Source organism: Rana temporaria, chromosome 11, assembly GCF_905171775.1.
Source record: "Rana temporaria chromosome 11, aRanTem1.1, whole genome shotgun sequence".
Lineage (NCBI taxonomy): Eukaryota > Metazoa > Chordata > Amphibia > Anura > Ranidae > Rana > Rana temporaria.
Window position 1 is genome coordinate 26,418,641 of NC_053499.1, and position 26,076 is coordinate 26,444,716.

General features: G+C 43.7%; 1 protein-coding gene across 1 annotated transcript in view; it reads right to left on the reverse strand.

The window, feature by feature from the left end:
• The window catches only part of MADD (MAP kinase activating death domain), a 149,513-nt gene that overhangs the window by 4,136 nt on the left and 119,301 nt on the right, over positions 1–26,076 (reverse strand). The window contains 10 exon segments of the mRNA XM_040328248.1: positions 2,872–2,918; positions 9,526–9,595; positions 10,544–10,552; positions 11,560–11,666; positions 13,240–13,312; positions 17,317–17,481; positions 21,563–21,670; positions 23,732–23,842; positions 25,707–25,812; positions 25,903–26,023. Coding sequence (XP_040184182.1) covers positions 2,872–2,918; positions 9,526–9,595; positions 10,544–10,552; positions 11,560–11,666; positions 13,240–13,312; positions 17,317–17,481; positions 21,563–21,670; positions 23,732–23,842; positions 25,707–25,812; positions 25,903–26,023 — 917 coding nt within the window.

Here is a 26,076-nt window from a genome sequence, read left to right on the forward strand (position 1 = left end):
GTCAGGATGTACACTGGGTGGCCCCCAGAGCAGAGGAAGGCATAGAGAGGATCGATGGCCTATCAGATCACAGGGCACACTTGCCTCTAAATAAAGGGCTGGGGACTTTTATGTTGAGCAACAGCCTTTAAATTTAGCCTGATGTACACATTCTAAAAGGACATGTGTGACAGCGTCATGTCTGACAGCGCAGTGATGACATCTAGTTAGACTACATAATGGCTGTCATCACTTCATTCAGTTGGGCAATAAAGCACTTTAGACGTTGCTATTTTCACGCTGGCCGCCCATAAATCTCTTCCGAGGCTTCATTTACCCTCTGCTGCAATTACCAACCCAAGCCGACATCACTAGTATCATCTTCCCATAATGGACCCACCATATGGGTGGCTGGAGCCAAACGTAAGGCTACTGTCCACTTAACCGGGATAAGTGATCCTGTCACAGAGGTTCTCATTGAATAACGCAGCCCAACTACCTTTACATCACCCAAGAGATATGATACTACAACCACAGCATCAATGTATTTGTGGACTGCTCGCTTCCAAGGGACATCAAGCCCAGTTCTAGTGAAAAATGTATTTTTAGTTTTGGACAGGGTAGGGAAGGCATAGAACCCCTGTTTGGTATTCACTGCCACGTGTGTGTGTGTGTGTGTGTGTGTGTGTGTGTGTGTGTCCACATTTGGGAGGTACCCCTCCTTCCCCGTCGGTGCTGGAAGCAATTGGAAATTCCTCCAGCGAGGACACAGAATTCAACAGAACACTTTTCACAAGCTGTCAAATAGGGCCGAAACAACTAATCGATTAATCGACAACTAATCGATTATTAAATGAATCGATTACCATTTTCATAATCGATTAATCGAACAGTAACATAATGGGGTTAAAAAAACTAAAAATTAGCCCTTTATAGTACAAAAAAGAGCAAATCTCTACTGTAAATATTACTTTCACTGTCCCACAGTAAAAAATGACCGTATTTACTCTAGTATAAGCCGAGGACCTAATTTTACCCAAAAAAACTGGGAAAACGTATTGAATCAAATATAAGCCTAGGGTGAGAATGCAGCAGCTACTGTAAGCGGAAAAGAGGGTCAACAATGCCCATTTTCACACCTCACTGTGCCCATTGCAGCCTCACTGTGCCCATTGCCACTGTGCCCATTGCTACCTCACTGTGCCCATTGCCACTGTGCCCATTGCTACCTCACTGTGCCCATTGCAGCCTCACTGTGCCCATTGCAGCCTCACCGGGCCCATTGCAGCCTCACCGGGCCCATTGCCGCCTCACCATGCCCAAGTCAGTGTACTTTTTTCAGCTGCTGCGCATTTGGAAAGGGCAAGGACTTTTTAATGCAAAACTGTACTATTTTGTTTTTTTTGGTTCAATATACTTCAATGGAGAAGCTGCAGAAAAGTATGAAATGCGTTTTTGCGGCAATTTGTGTTTTTTAATCTGCCCAACAATAGAGTGGCCAAAAATTATATAAAAAATGCAAATTGCAGCAAAATTACCTTTTTTTTTCTAAGGTTATTTATCGAAACAATAATCGGCCAACTAATTGATTATGAAAATAATCGTTAGTTGCAGCCCTACTGTCAAAATCAGGGGTTTGGCCTCTTTGCGCTGGATGACCTAGTACCGGCACTGCATGTGTGAAAAGAGGGGAATGCTGTATATTTAGCTCCCTCATTCCAATCTGAAAAAACTAGACCAGGGTTGACTACGGAAAGCTCGTAACCTAGCCAAGATTTTCTCAAAATGAACCAGGAATATGCAGCCAGTGATGTCAGATCTGCATACTTCCAAAGTTTCCGCCCCGTTGCTTTAGCTAGTATGCCGTTACTGACGTTAGTAACTTCTGGAGCGATGTCGCCGGCCGAAGCGGTGTACGATAGCTGCGGGGGTTTCGATCTAAGGTAAGTAATTCATAATGAGCTAGTATGCTATGCATACTAGCTCATTATGCCTTTGTCTAGCAGTGTTTTTTTTGTGGCTTTACAACCACTTTAATTGGGGGGGGGGGGGGGGGGCAATAGTGTGAATTCCTTTCTGGCAACCATGGAAATCGGCATTATCTACGGCCTGCCTTAGTAAAGCACTTACCAAATCTTCTGCAAGCCCTGCTAAATAAAGATGGAGGCAGTGGGAGGGGCTGAGCAGGGTTTTACATAATTTCCATAGGCAGCTACGGTGGCAGCAAGGGTGACAATGTTACAGAAAGAACAGAACAGTGTTTGTTGTCATCCTATCCAATGGTTCCCTCGGCAGTGTGTAGCTCACGTCACATTCAAGGGGTTGTAAAGGTAAATGTTTTTTCACCTAAATGCATCCTATACATGAAGGTGAAAAAACATCCGACAGTACCGCTCCCCCCAGCCCCCGTTTTACTTACCTGACCCCTCGAAAGTCCCACGCTCACCCCTGTCATCCTCCTCAGTTCTCAGCCTGGCCATGGATTGGCTACACTGGATGGGTTGAAAGCAGTGCAGCCATTGGCTGGCGCTGCTGTCAGTCACGTCCAATGACGCGGCGTGCAGGGTGATACAGTCGGCATCACGGGAGCGTGCCCGCAAGAGCTTTCCACCATGCGAGTTCGGGACCCCAGAAGACCAGGTTTGGGGACACTCTGTGCAAAACGAGCTGCACAGTGGAGGCAAGTATAACATGTTTGTTATTTTTTTTTTTTTTTATCTTTACTGATCCTTTAAGCTGTGAACCCACTTGGAGAGATCAAAAGTGCAGCAGACGCGCTGACACCCAGTTGTATGTAAAGATAGAAAATAAAGTCTTATAAAGCATACTCATTCATTGCTTCACCCCATGCATTCATTTTAGGAGTCACAAGCTTGCATTGTGGCTACTTACCATGGGCGTCTTGTACCGGTGGCTCACCACTTCTTTAGTTTCAGGAACTAGAACCGGATCCAAGAGACAAAACACAGAGTTCAAAAAAACACAGAGAGAAAAAACACAAGACCAGAGGGAGAGAGGACACCCAGCCAGGGGCCTACAGAGAACACCCAGGGGGACGAATGGTCACAGACAGGATGATACGGGGAATCAGGACCACATGGTCACAATGTTAGCAGTGAATCAAGTAGCACAATGACACCCAGGGAAGCAAGGTCAATTAGGCAGCAATGGTTAGCTTTCTTATTGAGGAGGAGAGCCTACAAGCCTTTCCAACAGTCAAGTAGCTAATTAGCAAGTCAATTAAAATGTCTGAAGCCAAGATTAATGAGGTTAGGTGTTTGTGCAGTTAGTCAAGAGTAAATTAACGTAAAGCAGTGATATATTTAAAGGGTCAGTTCATATAAATTGGATTTTTTAGTCATTAGTGGGCACTGGAGGGTTTCTTATATGGAAGACTCCAGCAACAACATTCCACAGAGTTCGGTGCTCTGCCCCACTGGATAGTTCCTCCTGTTGCATTCTACATAAAAAAATTAAAAATAAAAATACGATCCAAAATGAAAGTGAGAGCCCCTCAAAATTTCAGGTGGGCAGAACACAGAGCTCAGAAATGTCACCACTAGAGTTCCTTAGAGATGTAAGCAACCAATGTGTGATTTGATCGCCCAACATAATAAAATGGGCAAAATAATTTTAGGGTGAACTGATCCTTTAAAGATTTCAGTTAAAGAGGACCCATCTTTGGACAAGAAGCTACCATGATGTGGGCTGAACCAATAATCAGCTTGGATGTTAAAGCAACTAGGAGGACCAGTAATGTTTCAGGGCTGTCAAGTAATTCAGAAGCCTGAACATTATGTCAACTCACATTATGGCTGCAGACACCGTTTGCACATCACAGGTCCAATTTAACAAGCTTATTCAATAAAATTGTCCAAAGAATCAATAACAAAAATGTACAAAGAACAGTGAACAATGAACAATGAAATTCTGATTAGTTGCTATGCCTTATTACAGTCTGTCTTTCTGAATAAGCACATGGAGAAAGGTCTGCGCTAAAGTCGGTCTGCTTTACTACAGTAGAAAAAAGAAGGTCTGCTTGACTATGTTGGGCCAACACAAGGTGTTAGGAGGACACAGACAGACAAACAGATCACATTTATCACAGCAGTGGTGCTCAGTGCTGATCCTTAAAGACACACTAACACTGTATGTCTTCCCGGTTATCACACAGAAGGGCATTAAATGGCCACCCAAGGTGGAAATTTCAGATACAGATACAGGCGGGTGGTATCAACCACCTGGTGGCTTAATGTAGGTTTTGAGGACTTTAGTTAAGAAATACCCACCATAATATACAATACATTAAAAAATAGAAGAGATAGGCCCATAATCATTATTTGCAGCCAGCTTGGGAACTTAAGCAAAGAAATAATAGAATTTGAGAGATGTAAAAGCCCAATGAAAAAGGTACTTGCATATGAGGTTTGAGTGGACTGATACTTTGACTAGTAACAAGTTTAGGAGAAAAGCATTAATCATGATATGAAAAATCAAGTCCACATGGAGCAAAATAAATGTTTGCATGTGCCACAAAACACCTCTCTACACAGCCGCACATCGATCCATACACAGATGGATTTTACACATGTGGAAAAACCCATCTATTTCACCAAGAAAACACGTGTTCTGCATGTTTGAATGGATGTTTGAATGGATTAGGTCTTATGCCAGCCATCACATAAGGTGAAGGGTTGCACTGCAAATAAAGATACTGAGTGAGGCCTTTTTACCCCCATGTAAGCAGCAAATTTTAAAGAAAACCTGCAATGTCTGGGAAAAAAAAAAAAAACACTACAGGTACTGTTAGGGGGTCTTGAGGTTCATAGCTGAGCACCAGTGACCAACAATTTACAGCAAACTGGTCAATTATAATGGAGGTTAATTGTTAGAGTTCTGGGTCCCAGTATCAACAATCAGATCTAAAAGTTAACCTGTACTCCGTTTTCCAATTGTAGGTTTATTTTATTTATAGCCCAGTTTTTATTTCATTTTTGATTAAGTGTGGAAGGGATTAAAACCCCTGCCAGTTTATTTATTACCATCTGTTTAGCTGAGGTGCTTCGACTCACTTCCTGTCCCACAGAGGCAACAGGAAGTGAGAGGAAAGTGGAAATCCACTTAGACAGTTGTCTGACTGGCTGGGTGTTTTAGGCCGCTGGTGCCCTTAAATACCTCACATGACATTGAGTACGTATGGCCTAAGGAATGGAGCACCCATGCTCTGCAAACGTGTAGACACACCCAAGCAGCAGCATCAGTGATATCAAGTCTGCCTCTTGTGCTGTACCCAGAAGCCTGTAGTACCTTGGCCGGGGACACTACACAGGAACGCACAGTGCCCTCTCTGATCACAGCCGGAGCATATGAACCAGACACCCGGTATGGGAAGACAGATGAGCTCTACTCCTGCACAGTTTCTGAGAGTTGCCTGATTTTAGTGCAATTCAGTGTGATTAAACCACTACACTTAGGTGGCGTTTGTGTTTCTTTTTCATTGTTTACACAGCATAGAGTCCCGCTTTTACCTCTAAAGAACTAATATCTGCCTATGCGAAGACACCACAAAATGTCTGCCATTGCCTTTATTGGTCAGGGAGACCACTTATGTGCCTCTTTCTGATTTGCTTTACTTGTTGCTGAAATCTGACGTCATGACTAAGGCCGGCCATACACGGTTTGAATTTCAGCTGGTTCAGCAGGAACCGGCCAAGATTTGAATCGTTAATAGGCAGGCTGAATGCACCAAGTTGATTGAACGATCAACTTGGGTAAAACCAGCCTTCTGGATTCTCTTGCGATTATCGATAGAAGCTGCTATACCCGCTTGCGATAATCACCGTCTTCTCCCGGTAGGGACAGCTTCCCCCTCCGGGAGATGACAGTTGCTCGGCAGGAGGCATTCCTGTCTGTGTTGATGGGGGAATCGTGCAAATTTCTTTCCTGCAACCCATGGCCTGCCTAAGCCCTGCCAAGTGCCATTACACTGTACAATGAACACACCCTTATTGGTCACTAGGGTGGTCTAGTTACCTAAAAATCCGGGTAAAATCAGGCCCAGGATCAAAAAGAAACTAAACCAGAGAGGAGCACAGAATAATCTTTACTGGGTAATAAAAGGTGCTATAAGGCACTCTTCGGGGTTTGCTCTCAGGAATGATTTTTAATATTTTAATGGAGTACAGGTTACCTTTAACATAAGTCGTCTTAGCCACTACTTCAAATAAAGCAATATACAGATAGATGGGGATGGATAGAAGTATATGGGCAGGCAGACAAATTGTCAGTCAATATTCACACACATTGAAACAGGTACACTTAATATGGACATTGTCAAACATGTTGTAGGTGAAATTATAAAGATGTGATAATGTTGAGGCACACACTTCAGCATCATCAGTATGAACACTCTGATCATAGTAATAAATGATAATTATTCAATGCCAGATGAATGTGCCACGTTTCTTGAAAGATTAGAGAGGTTTTTACACTACAGTTAACTATTAAATATAGGGATTATCTCGTTAACCTGAAGATCTATCCAATCTCATCTTAATAGTTGAAGAGAATCAGTTACTTTGCTACGAACCCATGGGGTATACAAATGCCTAGTGTGTGGTCTACATGGATGCAGTGCTCTGAGACTTTCCAGCACCACATTCAAATCACACTGCCCTTGCGATCTGCAGGGGGCGTCAGTGCAATCTTAATGACACCCCAAAAGCAGGTCGCATTTTCTGCCACCAGATCGCATGGTACAAGTTGCAGTGCGGTTCGAAAATTGCTGCATGCATGTCTTTAGTGCGATGCGGTGCGGTATGATTTGAGCTCACCCAAAATGAATGGGCTCAAATCACACCGAACTAAATCGCATGTGAATTGAACAGGAAAGTGGTGCGGTTCCTGTACGATTCACATGCAGTTAGCCTAAGAGAGGAAGGTTGACTGAAGCTTTATAGTGCTGAAGTTCACGGGCTGCCAATGAGGGAGAATTGAGAGAATATCAGGGAGGTAGGTCACTATTCTTGTAAATTAAACTCTTTTCTGTCTCCCTGGCAGCAGAGTTTGGCCTGTCACCTCTTCCGCTTTTCTTTTCTCCATCTCTATCCCTATACTGTGTTTTCTCAGCAGTCTGGGTCTTTCCGGTTGATTTTTTTCCCCTTCAGCAACAGTAACTCTTGAAGCTGTCAGCAGTTCAGCCTCTAGTGGCTTTGTTTTTAGGCACAGTGCCGAGAATAGACAGCAACTAAGCATGTGCAGAGCAGGGTGAGACAGTGCATTACTGGATATTAAACCGTAAAGACACAAATTTTTTATGTTTTACATAGCTATACCTGCAAAAGGGGACAGTCTGAAGTGATCCTTCAGGACTTCATTTTCTGACTAAAGTTCTAATTTAGATATGTCCTGGGAGCTTTGAAACTCAGGGAATTGCATTGTGCAAAGATCAAATTTGGCTAAGAATCTGGCCCTTTGCCTGACCCCAACTAAATCTTAAGCTCCACTGCTGAACTCGGAGGTCACCCATATAACATTCACACACCAACAGTGAGGCAGCTCAATTTATATTTCCATGACAGAGCTCCCCGAGGTGCAGGACTTGCTGGGTGCTCTAGAACAGTGGTCATCAACCCTGTCCTCAGGGCCCATTAACAGGCCAAATTTTATGCATTACCTTGGGGAGATGCAGACTAGAATACTGCAATCACTGAGCAGCAAATTATATCACTTGTCATGTATTTCAGTTATCTTGCCTGTTAGTGGGTCCTGAGGACAGGGTTTATGACCACTGCTAGAAGACATCCAAAAAGAGTTATTTGCACCCTCTGCATTAAATAGTCTGTATTATAAACTATGAATAATTATCTAATTAGAAGTAAAGATTTGCTTTACCAATTTGGGTGCTTTCAGAACAGAACAAAAACAAAACCACATAAATTAAAACTTATCCTAACCATTGCTCTTACTGCAGAGACAGTATATGGCTACAATACAGGGATCCTGTTGTAAACCTTAACATTTTTTACTTGAGCCAACTGCATTAAATTCACAATTTCACACCACTTTTTGTATATACAATGACACCCCTCTTGCTTTGGAGGGGGTGGCGAGTCTAGAAGTGGCCACTGGTAAGTACTGTAGCACCACCTACACTCTTTAATGGATTTTCCACCTTCAGGTGACTTTAAGCTCCTGGCTTCCATCTATTCTCATGCAACATTTATTAATTACTTTGCCTTTAACTAGAATGCTTCTACAGATCTGTTAATTTAGATTTGTCATTAGGCTTAATTTACAAAAGTAAACCTCGGGTGACAATCGCTATAAATGCTTTTACAATCTGCAGCTGCAAGACACTTCAGGCCACCCCAAAGCCTAAAATATGCCGGTTTAAGCTTCTGCAAAATGCAGCACCGAGGCACGCTCCCAGCACATCCTGAAATTCACTGCACCCTACTAAGAAGCACTCCAGAGTGCAAAATAGGATATGCTTGGGGGGGATATCTTTGAGCCGCTATTTACCAAACCAGGAAACTCTATACTGTAGCAGGTTAGGCCAGTTACAGATGGTTCGAATTACAGGGGTCATAACCCACACTTACTCTATTCAAAATGACAAAAAAAAAAAATCAAATAAAAACGTTCTGTTGCATCAAACAAAAACGCCCGTCGACTAAAATTTCCACTATATTTTAGTCTACTAAAATCTAATGGGTGTAATTAAATTGTAATGCATTAGTTAACAATTCTCTACAATTTCCAAACTCATTATATACTGCTGGAGTGAAAAATCCAATATGATATATTATTTATGGGATTGAAGTATGAACATGCACTACAGACCCCTGTTAATTTTGAAGTCAAATTTCAATTTAGTTTTAGTCTTAGTCTTTTGACTAAAATGGCATTTTAGTCGCATTTTAGTCATCGTAATTATTTTAGTCATCGCAGTTGTTTTAGTTGTATTTTGGCAGACTAAAATAGTATTAATTTAGTCGACTAAAATGTTTTAGTTTACTTATTAACACTGAACTTGCTTAGAGGTGTGCGAGTTCTGAAAAGCAGGAGATTGAGTTACAGACAATTTACAGCATAGCAGTAAAATGACTTCGCAGGAGTGACTAAACTGCCCAACTTACTGCCTGAAAATGGTAAATATTAAATATTCACACAGAATATTAAATTTTACTTGCATAAAAATGTTTCATGTATATTCTTCCTAGCACTTAAAATAATAGAGGGGGGGGGGCACATTCCTCAAGTCACCTGAAGATAAAAAGACCATTTGCAATCTACCTGTGTGCCTATAGACACTTAGCTGACGTAGCATGTTACCTGATCTGGAGAAGGAAGGTTTTCAGAGCTGCCATAAGCAGATGGAGAATGTTATACAGCAGTAACTCAGATACCCCCTTAAAGCCCTCTCCACGGCTCCCTAAATCTCATTCTCTTCTACAGCACTAGAGGGCGCTCTGGGGGGGGGGACCCGTTTTCTGAGTTACTGCCATGGCAATACAGACCCAGCAGCACAATGATGGTATTTACCAAATTCCTCCAAGACAAAGACGCCCCGTACAGTGTTACACTTTTTAATGTGATTCAGCTGTATGAAAACCTGGAGGAGAGAGGGGACAGAAAAAAGGGAAGGAAAAAAAAAAAGGTACAGAGGAAAAGAGGGACAAGGAAAAAAATAAAAAAAAGTAACAGAGGTGGAGAAAGTGAGGACAAGAGACATAATGGAGGAGAGAGAAAATAGAGAAGAGAATAGAATCAGGAGAGGAGAGGAGAGAGAAGAGAAGAGAAGAGAGAGGAAGGGAATCAGGAAAAGAAAAGAGAGAGGAAGGGAATCAGGAGAAGAGAAGAAGGATAGGAAGAGAACGAGAGGAAGAGAAGAAGAGAAGAAGGATAGGAAGAGAACGAGAGGAAGAAAAGACGAGAAGAAGAGAAGAAGAAGAAGAGGAAGAGGAAGAGGAAGAGGAAGAGAAGAAGAAGAAGAAGAGAAGAAGAAGAAGAAGAAGAGAAGAAGAAGAAGAGGAAGAGAAGAAGAAGAGGAAGAGAAGAAGAAGAGGAAGAGAAGAAGAAGAGGAAGAGAGGAAGAGGAGGAAGAGAGGAAGGGAATCAGGAGAGGAGAGGAGAGAAGAGAAGCGAGGAGAAGCGAGGAGAAGCGAGGAGAAGCGAGGAGAAGCGAGGAGGGGAATCAGGAGAGGAGAAGAGAGGAGAATAGAAGAGAGGAAGGGAATCAGGAGAGAGATTTGAGGGAAAGGGAGAGAGACAGAAGGCACTGGTTAATTTTTCATATCCAGGATTTCCACTGGTGGTCACAACATTTCTGTAACAGACTGATGTGTGAAAAGGGGAAAAAACAGCTTTGGAGTAATGGGAAGACGTACCCTAACACAGCAAAATATCAGGAGGTAAACCATAACTAAAGCCGGGGGGGAAAAAGTGTTGGAGGTCAGACGGAGGGAGAGGGGGGGAGGGGGGGGTAGCACAGACAGCTCAAAAAACTAACGGAGGAAGGGGAGAGAGCAGCGAGAAGCAAAGATGGCGGCAGAGTGAGTACCTTCCGCTCCTTGCAGGAGGAGTGAGCGTGGGAGAGAAATGAGACTGTTAGTGACACAGTGAGACCATACCTCCCCTCACTTCCTAATACCCCCGCAACACACAGCCCAGACCAAGACATCAACACGGGGAGGCCAGGAAAAAAGCAGCCCCGTTATCAAATCCATCCCTGCTCCTCACCCAGCACGGAGCGCAGGCCTTGCTCAGAATGCATTGAAGGGGGGGCATCACTGGCTTTTATTGGTGTCTTGCAGTGTCAGTGTAGTTTTTTTTTTTCCAGGTGTCCTTTTTCTTTTAACTTTTTGTAGCCAGCGGATGCACTGAAGACCTTTGACACCGATTTCTTCGGTTCCATCCTTTCCTCCAGATTGTTCTACTATGAGATGAAGAACCGAATGATCCCTAAAAATGACCTGCGGAGCCCTGGGTGACCTTGTGATGACTTGAAGGCAACCGTGGTGACCAGAAGGATTACATTCTGCCCCTGGGTGACCTGTGGATGAGCTGTGTATGGAGGGTCAGCACTGGGAGAGGTCAGCCTGAGCCAGGGAGGGGGTTACAAAGAGACAGCGCCAGACACCACCCACCCCCCGGCAGGCAGAGGGCAGCATGGAGCAGAGACAGCGAGAAACGGCACATGTGTCACACAGCTACAGCAAGCAGAGAAAAACACAGACTGAGACAGAGGGGAGCTCAAGAATTAGGGGTACCCGGCACACTGCAACTTGCACACTTATATCCCCCCCAACACTTACATGTTGCCCACCCTGGCCCCCGACATGACTACACTGCAAAAAAACACTTTACACACATAATGGGTTTATGGGAATAAAAACACAGCTTATGGAACACAAAGCACATAATGTTACTGGACTTGGACAGACGAACCAGCTACGTGATCGCTTCTAAATCCACATATTACAATGCTGGAGTCCCCTCTCTCGCCCATCCCTACGAACAAGCACACCGCACACTCCCTAAGTCATACTCCCCTCCACATTCACCCTCCCCTCATACCTGACTGTGCATGAATTTCAGATTTATCCCTTCCAAGGTCACCTGAAGAAGACCCCCTTCCCCAGTCTTCATGTCTTGAACAGGGAACTCACCACCAAGCTCTGGGCCTGTAAAAAAAGGTTATAAATTACTTAACCTTTTATCTCATTCAAACTATATATAAAGTTTCTTAGCATAATGCCTTGTGCTGGGGATCCGTTCATAAACGTCACCAGTAACTGACACTTTGTGCAGCTTAATCCCAGCTGTACCGCTGACCACCAGGAACCAGTTAGTAGTTAACAATCATGTAAACACGGTCAGCTTTGAGGCTGAAGGCTTCCCTGATCAAATAAGCCCTCAGTTTGCAGAATTGTTTTCATTTTTTATACAAATATATTTTTTCTCTTAAAGCGGAGTTCCGCCGTTTTTTTTTTGTTTTTTTTTAAGTGAGCAGCTATAAATACTGCAGCTGCCGACCTAATAATAAGGACACTTGCCTTTCCAGGGCACCCGCGATGTCGGCACCCGAAGCCGAGCTTCCTGGTTCCCTACTGCACATGCACGACTCGCGCTGCGTGGTCCCACTGGTTTCTGTGTGTCTCCCAGAAGACAGCAGGGGGGACGCAGAGAAGGCGTAGATACCCACAGGTGGCTCGGGTATCTATGCCCGGAAGTGGGAGCAAAATACCTGTATTATACAGGTATCTTCTCCCCCCTGAAAGGTGCCAAATGTGACATAGGAGGGGGGAGGGTTCCAAAAAGCGGAAGCTCCATTTTTGGGTGGAACTCCGCTTTAAAGATATATAAAAAAAAAGACCGTTAAACCATTCAAAAAATTGTATGCAAATTAGGAGCGTATTTAAATAAAAGTGAATGTGACATTCACAGGTGGTTAATTATACAATGCAATTTAAGAGGAGAAGTTCACATTTTAACAAAATATAATAAAAACACATATGCAGGTAAAAAAAAAAAGAATTTGCATTATTATTTTTTTCTGGAGCGTCTAAAGCATTGTACCAGCAATCAGCAGATCTCTGGTGCCATGCAGGGTTCCCGCAGGTCTGTCATTGTATCTGTGGTGGCCGTACATCCCGTACAGGCAAGCAGATACAATCTAACAGGAAGAGAGAATGACCACAGCACCGTGGTAGTTCATTGAAAACTACAAGCTGACAGCCGCAAAAGGCTGCCAGACCTTGTAGTTTTTCATCCACAGAACACGGAATGAGTGAGGTGGCCCATCGGGGGGGAGAAGATCCCCGCTTGTGGTCAGTTTGGGGGATCAGAGGTGTGCGGGGGCTGGTCCGTTTGTAAGGTGACACAGCCTGAATATGGGTGTAACATGTTACGAAAGGTGAACTTATCCTTTAAAAACACACGCACAAGGAAGATTCATCTGTAGTGAACATCTGGTTAAAACACATTCACTGCTTTGTAAATTTAGTTAAAAGGAAAAAGAAGTCCAGCCTGAGTTTTTTAGGCTGGGCTTCTCCTCAGGGTCACAGGAGTGCAATTAGTTTTGCAATCCTTTGACCCGTTTTCAGTAGAGAGCGGTCTGAAGTCCGCTCTCTGCTGACGTCACTGCCATCAGTCGGGGCAGCGCGTCATCTCGACTTCCAAGTTGGGATCTGCCAGCTGCCTTGATTGATGGCAGTCTCAGCGAGTGTATATATAGATAAAGAATTGTGAGCTCACCTGGTTTAATGCTTTGCTGCCGTGCTGCTGCTCGTTCCATGCTCTCCTTTACGCAATAATACAGCTCACGACACTGAAATGGTAAAAAAAAAAAAAAAAAAAAGTGTTTAGGAAACAAAAAGTGTGTTGTCATTTTTTTCCATAACAATTTTATTTTTCAGTATACGCGAGTATTATATATATTGGATCAGGTACACAAGCTGTACAAGGGGCAATAATGCCACTACCAAGATGGCCCAGAAAACTTTCCTACTGATGGCTCTAAAGGCAGCCATTAGTCATACCCTGAAACTGGAGTAATGTTGTAGAAATGTTAAAATTGGTAGGTTTGGCAGATGGACTTTATAGGCACAACACAGTAAGGCCCCGTACACACGACCGGATCGATCCGCTGGGATTGATCCGCGGATCAGTTTCAGCAGATAGATCCGGTCGTGTGTACGGCCTAGCGGACATTTTCAGGCGGATAAAAATCCAGCTGACGGATTCCCAGCGGATAAAAATTTCTTAGCATGCTAAGAAATCTATCCGCTGGAATCCAGTCCAGCGGACTGATTTGGTCGTCTGTACAGACTCACCGGATCAGTCCGTCCGCTCCCATCCCTCGCATGCGTCGTAATGATTCGACGCATGCGTGGAAGTATTTACCTTCCAGGGTCGCGCACGTCGCCGCGGCCACGTCACCGCGGATGTATTCCGCGGGGATTTCGATCTGATGGTGTGTACAGTCATCAGATCCAAATCCGCCAGAGGATTTATCCGCTGGAAACGGTCCGGCGGACCGTTTCCAGCGGATATCCTCTCGTGTGTACAAGGCCTTAGATGCTTCAAATTCAATGCTTTAATAAAAGGCATATACAGTTTTGTTCCATATCTTATCTATAAGTACGAGCGTGGGGTATTGGGTCTCAGAACCTAGTTCGCCCGCCTCTTTACACTCCACCAGGTTATCCTCAGACAGCTTTGTACGCACTATGTTCCAAATGGGATCCGAGGTTTCCGGCCGCAACCACCCTGTTAAGTGTTGTAACTGGGCCGCCATAAAATAATAAAATGGGTTCAGTACTGCTAACCCTCCCGAGTCCTTCATCTCCTGTAAGGTTTCCAATTTAATTCTCGGGACCGGTTTGCGCCATATTAGTGCCCGATATATGGTGTTGCATCTCTTAAACACATGGATAGGGATCCAGGTAGGGGCATTGTGAAGCATATAAAGTATCTGAGGGTTCCAGATCAGGTTGCAACGCCCCAACAGACAGCGGCAACCTGATCCAACTAGTTGTTTTTTCCTGAAATTTTTTAAGAATCGGTTCTATATTCAACTTGACATATTGATCTAAATTAGGATGGACCATAACGCCTAGATACTTGAATTTATCCACTACTTTAATCTGGCTAGCAATCTACGGCAAGGGTCCCAACAGCGGAACCAGGGGCAGCAGTGTGGACTTGTCCCAATTTATTTTAAAGCCGGAGAAAGTTCCAAAGGTGTGAACCAGCTCCATGAGGCTAATCAGGGAAGCCGACGTGTCGCCCAAAAACAGAAGCGCATCGTCAGCATATAGTGCCAGTTTATCCTCGAGTTCTCCCTGTTTGAATCCCCTAATGTCTGAATTACCCCTTTTGGCAGCCGCCAAGGGTTCTATGGCCAGGGCGGCGAAAAGCAGGGGGGACAGGGGACAACCCTGTCTTGTTCCCCTGTATAGATCAAAGGAGGGCGAAAGGGTATTATTTATCCTAATGTAGGCCTTTGGTGCTTTATACAGTAGTTTAATCCAAGAAATAATACTCCCTCCAAAATTAAACTTTCCCAGTACTTGCCATAAATACTCCCACTCAACACTATCAAAAGCCTTTGCGGCGTCTAGCGAGAGGATAGCTCTTTGCCCCTGGTTATCAGTGGGGATCTGCATGTTAAGGTAAAGGCGCCGCAAGTTATTTGCCATGCCAAAGTGAAAGGCCTGGACTGCAGGCAGGCCAATTAAGCACCCAGACTCTTCAACTACAAAGCCACGCTGTTGTCATGGATGCAGTATGCAGTTTAGCATTGTCCTGCTGAAATATGGAAGGCTTTCCCTGAAAAAGACATTGGGCTGGATTCAAGAAGCAATTGCGCCTGTGTAACCATAAGTTACACAGCGCAATTGCTTACTTGCCCCGGCGTAACGAATGCTCCTGATTCAGGAACCTCGTTACGCCGACTGCAGCCTAAGATATGCGCGGCATAAGGCTCTTATGCCCGTATATCTTAGGCTGCATTCTTGCGATGGCCGCTAGGTGGCGTTCCCGTTGTGCTCAGCGTATAGTATGCAAATTGCATACTAACGCCGATTCACACCGTTGCGCGAGCCCTGCGTACGCAATTTACGTTGTTTACGTACGGCGGTTTTCGCGTAAGGCTGCCCCTGCTATTAGCAGAAGCAGCCAATGTTACGTATACCCGTCGTTCCCGCGTCGCAAAATTTCAAATTTACATAGTTTGCGCAAGTGATTCGTGAATGGCGCTGGACGCCATTCACGTTCACTTTGAAGCAAATGACGTCCTTGTGACGTCATTTGCCGCAATGCACGTCGGAAAAGTTTCCCGACGGAGCATGCGCTCTACGATCGGCGCGGGAACGCGCCTAATTTAAATGATTCCCGCCCCCTACGGGATCATTTAAATTGCGCGCGCTTACGCCGGGCATTTTGCTGGCGCGCCCACGCAATTGCTACTGCTCCGTGAATCAAGGGCAGCGCAGTAAATTTGCGGGGCGCAGGGCAAAAACGGTGCCCTGCGCCTCCGTAAAAATAGCGCAATTCTACCTGAATCCAGCCCATTGTCCGAATGGCAGCATATGCTGCTCTAAAACCTGCATAAATCTTTCAGCACTGATGGTGCCTTTTCAGATGGCAAGTTGCCTGGCTAACAAGACGGATGGTCCCTGTCCTCTTTAGTCCCATGTTGTTTGCCAAACGGAACGTCAAATTTCCATTAGTCTGACCACACAAAACGTTTTCCACTTTACAACACACCATTTTAAACCAGCTCTAGCCCAGAGAAGACGGCTGTGTTTCTGGATGATGTTCAGATCTGGCTTCTTCTTTGCATGATAGAGCTCTACCTTTCATTTTTGAATGGCACAGCGAACTGTATTCACAGACCGTGATTTTAGGAAGCTCTCCCGAGCCCATGCAGTGATGTCCACACCAGAATCGTGCTGGTTTTTAATGCAATGCAGTCCGAGGGCCCAAATATCATGGGCAACCAATATTGGGATTTGGCATAGTTCCTTGCATACAAAGATTTTTCCAGTCTCTGAATATTTTGATATTATGTACGTTAGAGGAGGATATATTTAAAGTCTTTGCAATTCACGTTGAGGAACATTATTCTAAAATAGTTTGACAGATTGGTGAACTTCTGCCCATCTTTACTTCTGAGACACTCTGACTTTCTAAGATGCTCTTTTTATACCCAATCATGTTACTGACCTGTTGCCAATTAACCTAATTCATTGCAATATGTTTTTCCCGCTCTTTGTTAGCCATTTGTGCATCTCTGTCCCAGCTTTTTTTGTTGTCATTTTCCAGCTTTTATGGAGACAGGTTGCTGCCATCAATTTCAAAATTACCTCTTTTTTATCTCCGTTTAAATATTTGAAGTATATTTTTATTTATTTCATTGTGAATAAATGATGATGGGTTTATGAGTTTTGCAAATCATTGCATTCTGTTTTTATGCAGATTTTGCATAGTGTTCCTAATTTTTGGGAATTGGGGTTTGTTGCATTGCAAGGTGTTCCTAGCAAACAGATGATTGTTCTTGAGTCAGCCACTCATCCTAATCATCTGGGATAACAAAAGACCTTCGTGAGATATGTCCTGTCAACCAAAAGTTTGAAACCAAGTAAAAATTACACCTCAACAGGACCTGTAAAGACCTAGAGGGGGAACTGTAGAGCAGTGTGACCACTATCACTTTTGACATCTAGAGACTCATGTTTAACAGAACACAACCCACATACTTGCCAACTCAGAACATGACAACCTCAGGGAACCCACCACCCAATAAGCCTGCTCACATTCAAGACTCACCTTTTTGGTGAAAAACTTGTTGAGTTGGGTCTCTTGTCCATTTCTTCTCCATAAACAAAGCACTTTTGTTTTGGGGCAGTAGGTCATGTTAATGAGTTTTTCATACCACCAGCGTTCGTACACAGCTCCAATGTTACTGCGTAATACAATACAGTCGTCGCAAACCTAAAAGACATGAGGACACAAAAACAATTTTTACTAGTACACAAGCCATTCACATTGACAAAAAATAAGGGCTTTAGTCAGTAAGGTAAAAAACAATGTGCAGTAGTCCACTGCAACGGGATTTAACATTGGATGAGCCGACTGGTTGTGTGTTACTGTACTCTGAATAAAAACAATGCTCTCTGTACTTCCTTATTGAATAAGCCTGTATATACACTCCAACAAACCAGCAATGAGGAGAAAAGGCATGGTATATGAATGAAGTGTAACCTCACCAATACTCAATTTCCACAAAAATATCATCCATACGCATACATTATAGTGCCTTGCGAAAGTATTCGGCCCCCTTGAACTTTGTGACCTTTTGCCACATTTCAGGCTTCAAACATAAAGATATAAAACTGTATTTTTTTTTTGAAGAATCAACAACAAGTGGGACACAATCATGAAGTGGAACGAAATTTATTGGATATTTCAAACTTTTTTAACAAATAAAAAACTGAAAAATTGAGCGCGACACATGTTGAGAACAAGGATATCCGTGGAAACCCACCATATGCTGATCCTCCCTAGCAGGGGACATGAATGCTGGTGATATACATGGATTGTTACTATGCACCTTTTATGATGTTTATCATTAAAGCGGGGGTTCACCCGTACATAAAACTTTTTCCCCTTAGATTGATGCTCGTTTTGTCTAGGGGAATCGGCTAGTTGTTTTAAAATATGAGCATTACTTACCGTTTTCGAGATGCATCTTCTCCGCCGCTTCCGGGTATGGGCTGCGGGAATGGGCGTTCCTATTTTGATTGACAGTCTTCCGACGGTCGCATCCATCGCGTCACGATTTTCCGAAAGAAGCCGAACGTCGGTGCGCAGGCGCAGTATAGAGCCGCACCGACGTTCGGCTTCTTTCGGCTACTAGCGACGCGATGGATGCGACCGTCGGAAGCCTCTCGGAAGACTGTCAATCAAGAAGGAACGCCCGCTCCCGAAGACCCATACCCGGAAGCGACGGAGAAGATGCATCTCGAAAACGGTAAGTACGGCTCATATTTTAAAACAACTAGCCGATTCCCCTAGACAAAACGAGCATCCATCTAAGGGGATTTTTTGAAAAAAATGTCTTATGGGTGAACTCCCGCTTTAAGTATCTGGAAATCCTGTTTTTATATTTTTTTTGTACCAATAAAGAATTTTATATTTTTATTAAATCTTGAGAATATACTCTGTATAAGTTGGTACCGAGATAGTCCTTTACAACTTGGGGAGCGATTTCCCAGTCCATTTCCTCAAACCAAGTGAAGTATCCCTTCCACGCCCAATGACAGACCTTGTGGAAAGTAAGTACCCATCTTTTATTATCTAAAGAATCACCGACTCTGAGATGTCCCCTGTGCTACATAAACTCGGCTTCAACAGGTATTACATTAAAGCCAGCAATCGTGAAGCAAGGTGGCATATCAGTTCTTTGGGTAGAAGATTACTATGCCAAGACTTTTGGTTCCTCCCAGATAACTGAAGTACACTATTGCTGTAGTGCTGTCTAACTGAATGGGGATTGTATGGCCCTCAAGCAGGACAGTTCAAAACTGCAGAGACAGCCAAATCACTGCCACTCAAGGACGTTGATTAGGAGATGGTACTCCAATGATTACCAAGTCCCTTGCACCGACAACCTGCAGGATGGCATTAGCCAGCCAAGCCAGGTCTTCTGTGAATTGACAAAATCAGTTAGTGTAGAGTTAATTGTCCCATAATGACAGAATGTTAACCACTTCAATACCGGTCATTTTCACCCCCTTCCTGCCCAGGCAAAATTTCAGCACTGCAACGCTTTGAATGACAATTGCGCGGTCGTGTGACGTGGCTCCCAAACAAAATTGACGTCCTTTTTTACCCACAAATAGAGCTTTCTTTTGGTTATATTTGATCATCTCTGCAGTTTTTATTTTTTGTGCTTTAAAAAAAGAGCGACAATTTAGAAAAAAAAAAAAATTGTTTTTACTTGTTGCTATAATAAATATCCCAATTTTAATTTTTTTAAATATTTTTTTTTCTCTTAGTTTAGGCTGATATATATTCTTCTACAAAAAAAAACGCAATAAGAGTATAGTGATTGGTTTGCGCAAAAGTTATAACGCCTACAAAATAGATGGATAGATTTTTGAATTTTTTTTTAATTATTTGTATTTTTTTTTTTAGTAATGGCAGTTATCCGCGATCTTTTGTCAGGACTGCGATATTGCGGCGGACAGATCGGACACGTTTGACACCATTTTGGGACCATTCACATTTATACAGCGAACAGTGCTATAAATATGCACCGATTACTGTATAAATGTGACTGGCAGGGAAAGGGTGAACACTAGGGGGCGATCAAGGGGTTAAATGTGTGCCCTAGGGAGTGATTCTAACTGTAGGGGGAGGTGACCGATCAGTGTTTCCTCTCCCTGACAGGACGTGGATCTCTGTGTTTACACACAGAGATCCACGTTCCTGGCTCTGCAACTGCCGACCGTGGGTACCTGGCGGACATCGCGGCAGCTGAGGCACGCGCATTGGCACCCGAGCGACGCGGCGGGCGCGTGCCCCCTAGCTACCGTGAGGCACGAGGACGTCATATGACGTCCACCTTGTGGTGTCAATAGATGGGATGGGAAGTGGTTAAACTGCAGAGGTCTGAAGTGAAACGGGGTGAAAAGAACTTCCCCTCCAGGAGCATTGAAAGAAATGTTGTGGGAGATGTGGCTATCGGCATCGTCACTGCTGATTCTAAACTATATAGATTGTCAATCGGCACCTGACCACATACAGTACTGCCCAATGCTTTATGGATTGCCACTGTTGCTGAAACTTTTCCACTGTGAGTTGCAGTTTTCAGGAATGTTTGACACACAAATAATGATTTGGCTCTGTCGGGAAGGTAAAATATTTTGGGCCAGATTCACAAAAGAGATACGACGGCGTATCTCCTGATACGCCGTTGTATCTCTGTGATCCGCCCGTCCCAACTATGCGGCTGATTCATAGAATCAGTTACGCATAGATAGCCCTAAGATCTGACAGGTGTAATTGACTTACACTGTCGGATCTTAAGGATGCAATTCTAGGCCGGCCGCTAGGTGGCGAGGCCATTGCGGTCGGCGTAGAATATGCAAATGACTAGTTACGGCGATTCCCGAACGTCCGCGCTGCCCGTCGATCTAACTTTACGTAGTTTCCATCGAGATACGCCGCGTAAAATTAGGGCTGAGCCCTAGGTGTTCCAAGCCATGTTAAGTATGGACGTCGTTCCCGCGTAGAAATTTAAAAAATCACGTTGTTTGCGCAAGTCGTCCGTGAATGGCGCTGGACGCCATTTACGTTAACGTCTAAACAAATGACGTCGGTGCGACGTCATTTAGCGCAATGCACGTCGGGTAATTTACTCGACGGAGCATGCGCAGTACGTTCGGCGCGGGAACGCGCCTAATTTAAATGGTGCCCGCCCCATTTGAATTGGGCGGGCTTGCCCCGAGCGCATTTACGTTACACCGCCGCAAGTTTACAGTTAAGTGCTTTGTGAATCAGGCACTTACGCTGCAAACTTGCAGCGGTGTAACGTAAATGGATTACGTTACGCTGCCGCTGCGTAGCGGAAATGTATGTGAATCTGGCCCTTTGTTTTTGATTTTAGAAGGCATTTCAAAGTAACTGGACTTGGAACTTGGTTATTTAGGAGCTTTTAGATGTACGTTATTGCAATAACCAATTAAATAAACTCCCCTTTGTTTTTTATTTAAGCCAAAACTCTTGTGCATCTTTCAGTATCCTGCCACCGACAGAAGAAAAAAAAAACCCTTAGGAAATGTACCATTTTAAAATTGCAGTGCTAGCAATGGCTACACCTCAGGGGGTGACATGACTAAACAAACCCTACTTCATTATTTATGATTTTGATGTGCTATAAAAAATACAGCAGAGTAGGATAAAATTCAGGAAACTGAAGAAATGGTGAATTTGAGAAGGCTCATTAGCTGATGAAAAGTTACAGAACACGGGCTGATGGCACCGCATTCTCTATGATCAACTTACTCACCTCCATAAAGAACAGGTCTCCACTGGTGTCAGTCCCAGCATGCACCACAAAAGTCTGTTTCTTAATGTGACGACTACCACTGGGTCGAACGCTTAGGTCACGGCCATTCTGTGGTAAGAAATAGATAATTAGTGACAGTTATACTGCTGGTTGCACACACTAGCAAAACATAAAAAAAATCAGCAAGACTTGCGACTTCCTTTAAATATGTATATGTTTTTTTATCTAATTTTCTTTACTTTCTCCAACTCGGTAACAGCTGCTTTAATTTAAAAAAAAAAGCCGCAAACTGACCATACACAGAAAACAAAAAAAAAACACTAACAGATTGCTACATTTACGGTATACAGCATAGAGCAGGGATCTTAAAACTACGGCCCTCCAGCTGTTGCAGAACCACACATCCCATGAGGCATTGTAAGGCCCCTTTCACACGGGGACGGATCCGCTTTCAGCGGTCCGCCAGCTCAGCGGGAGATCTCTCCGCAGAGCCGACGGGTGACAAGTCCCTCTCCGTTTACCGAGCGGGGAGGTGCTTGTCCAGCGCCGCTCTCTCCTATAGAGAGATCTGATGAAAAACGGACAGCATGCACATTGTTTTCACTTTGGCATTTCTTTTGAGCCAGTATTTGTAACATTCACTCACTCCTGTTTTCTTTTCATTACCCCTTTTTAAGAGATCTTTTCCTTAATTTCTCGTAACCCTGATCTAGTCACTGCTCTCCTTTTCACTTTGGTCATATGTTCCATATCATTTCCTCACTGTGGCTATAGGCTTCATCCTATTCTTGTCCCATTGACATGGATACACACCACTTATTTCATTTTGTACATTATAGAAATCCCATTCATCACAACATGAATATCTCTCTCGCATATGACATTTAAGGAATGCTCCTGGTTTTCCTGTTGGGTCCCTTTCTCAGCTCCCAGGCCAGGCTCATTTGGCCGACCCCTGGCATGTGGTATCGCACGGTCCCATTATCAGTTTATATGCGAGTATTTTATCTTCAATTTACTCTCTTCTCTCCTTGTGGGTATTTACATCATATTATATTGGTATCTATATCCCTTTACAGAACATCGATGAATTTTGCTCCTGATGAGTGGATAGAAGTCCATAAAACGTGTCAAGCCCATTCTGATGCATCCAGCATACATCGAGAATTTTAGATGATTTTACCCGCGCCTAGATCCCATTTTATAATATGGTTTACCCTGCACATGGGGGGTTATGATGTACAATTTGATTTGCTTGTGCCAGGCTGTAAATAAATAAATACACATATATATATATATATATATATATATATATATATTTTTTTTTAACTATGTTACTATGTATATTAATACCGCCTATGCTTAAAGCAGGAGTTCACCCATTTGTGTTTTTTTTTCCTCTTTTCCCCATAGCTGAATGCTCGTTTTGTCTAGGGGAATCGGCTATTTGTTTTAAAATATGAGCAGTACTTACCCGTTTTCGAGATGCATCTTCTACGTCGCTTCCGGGTATGGGTCTTCGGGAGCGGGCGTTCCTTCTTGATTGACAGTCTTCCGAGAGGCTTCCGCCGGTCGCATCCATCGCGTCACTAGTAGCCGAAAGAAGCCGAACGTCGGTGCGGCTCTATACTGCGCCTGCGCACCGACGTTCGGCTTCTTTCGGAAAATCGTGACGCGATGGATGCGACCGTCGGAAGCCTCTCGGAAGACTGTCAATCAAGAAGGAACGCCCAGTCCCGCAGCCCATACCTGGAAGCGACGGAGAAGATGCATCTCGTAAACGGTAAGTACGGATCATATTTTAAAACAACTAGCCGATTCCCCTAGACAAAACGAGCATTAATCTAAGGGGAAAATGTGTTCTCCATGGGTGAACCTCCGCTTTAAGTGCATGTTGTACCGTTTTAGGTCATGCAAATCATTGGTTTACTAATTAACTTTCACTTTTGGTGACAACAGTAAACAGGCCAAATAGTGAGGGTGTGAAACTATATAGTTGAGGAAAAAGTGTATTTGGTGATCATAGTAACCAATCAACATCTTTAACAAATAACAGAATAAAAAAGGCTCATTAAGACAATAAAAAATAAAGTTCACAGAGGCCCAGACTTGCAGTACTTCTTTAGCCCACTATAATATAAACCTGACATTTTCAGCCGTCAGTCTTACCAGATCTGTCACTTGGTCAAGCAGCTCATTAATCTGTTGACTATGCGCTAAACCTATGTGACACTTCCCCATCAGACGCCGAACCTTCCTCCGGAGATCCGTCTTGTTTACCTTAACAAAAAGAGTGAGCTTATCATCATCATTTAGTAAATAGCTAAAATTCAGTATGACACTTTTCTTTTAATAACTCTGGGTCTTCATTGCCTAGAAATAGTAAATGCAGCAATTTTCTTAGCAATATACAGTATATGTAAATAAATCAATTAACATTTTATGTGAATAAGTCAGCATTAAAAGACCAATACCTGTAGTACAAAATGCCATATAACTTCTCTAAAAGGGAAATCCTAATGGGCCCATTTATAATGGAGAGGAAATACTGAGGCCTTTTCTTTAGACTGCAGGTTTTACAACCCCTTAGTGCCTTCATGTATAAAAAGGTCACCATTATGTGGAGCCTGTGAAGACCCACTGCAGCACTCGCTGTGGGGACCTACCTTCATATCCCAATTTATCTGTATCAAATCCAGCAAGCCTATGTACTACATGGTTGTTGGTAAAGCTAAAGAAAATAGTACAGTTTGGTTGCAATGTGTGTGTTGAACTTTAGAGAAATAGGGGTACTGCCGATCTAAGGTATGGAACTGGTGCCAAAAGATGTACCAATCTGAGCTCACCTTTTATTTTACCAAACATGATATAGTTAGGTTTGGCCCCAGCAGGAGCTGGAAATCAAAATAGTAGGCATAAAAAATGTAATTTTGATTTTTGAGGGAGGTTAAAGCATCAAAGAGGGCCAACACTGCAGTTTCCATTCAGCTTATGTTTTGTGATATTAATGCTTCCTTAAAGGGGTTGTAAAGGTACAATCCCCCCCCCCCCCTAAATAGCTTCCTTTACCTTAGTGCAGTCCTCCTTCACTTACCTCATCCTTCCATTTTGCTTTTAAAATGTCCTCATTTCTTCTGAGAAATCCTCACTTCCTGTTCTTCTGTCTGTAACTCCACACAGTAATGCAAGGCTTTTTCCCTGGTGTGGAGTGTCGTGCTCGCCCCCTCCCTGGGACTACAGGAGAGTCAGATCCCCCACTAACACACAGCTCCTTTCTCTATCTGCAACGTAAAGAGCGTCCTGACTCTCCTGTAGTCCAAGGGAGGGGGCGAGCATGACACTCCACACCAGGGAGAAAGCCTTGCATTACTGTGTGGAGTTACAGACAGAAGGACAGGAAGTGAGGATTTCTCAGAAGAAATAAGGACATTTAAAAGCAAAATGGAAGGATGAGGTAAGTGAAGTGACTGCACTAAGGTAAAGGAAGTGATTTAGGGAAAAAAAGTTGTACCTTTACAACCCCTTTAATAGATACCCAATGCACGCACTCTGACTGCTCCATTTCTACGGAATTTCAAAGTATCGCTTGCAACAAAACTGCCTCATTGACCAAACAATACTGAAAGTGGTTGTACACCCTGTACAACCACTTTTCCCTACAGGTAAGCCTAGACATTAAGGCTTAACTGAAGGTACTAGAAATATCTCCTAAACCTCTACGGTTTAGGAGATATTTGCCATAGAAGCCAGCGCATGCGCACTAAAGGACACGATCCGTTTCTATAGTGCCCATGCCATGACCGTCGGCTCCCACATGCATGCACGGGAGTGACGTCATGCGACTCTGGCCAATAGCAGAGCCGGAGTCCACGGCCCTGGAAGGAAGTGGGATTGAAGTTGGACACAATGAAAGAGTGGGGACATCGCAGGCTTCTTCTGCAGGTAAGTGGCACATAATGAGATACTATGCGATGCGATGCATAGTAGCTCATTATGCTTTTACTTTGCAGAGAACAAAGAGGGAGTAAAACCCATCAGGGTTTACTTCCTCTTGAAGTTCATTGTTCTGCTATCAAACTGCACACACTTTAAATTACACTCAAAGCAAACAGCAGTATATAATAAAACAATGTATCCAATTTACCTTTATCATCACCATATAGGACACCATGTTGTGCAAGAGTGTAGACAAAAGTCGATCTTCGTCTTCCTCAAGACGTTTCCTGTCATGGTCTCCCAAAGAATTATACCTAAACACATAAAGCAGTCAGCTGCAAAACAAAACAAAAAGCATACTGACCAATTGCTGTAGCCAATGAAAGGGAGGATCCTAGACTCACCTGTCTATCATCTCTTGGGGTCCCTGATCCATCCCCATTCCCTCTCTTTCCAGCATCACAGCATCCAGGAAAGCATCCTCCCAAAACTGCACCTGGTCCCAGAGGGTGGAGCGCTCTTTACCTGCAAAATAGGTCAAGTCTTGGTACATAGCTGCTTCTTCACTTGCTCCAAGT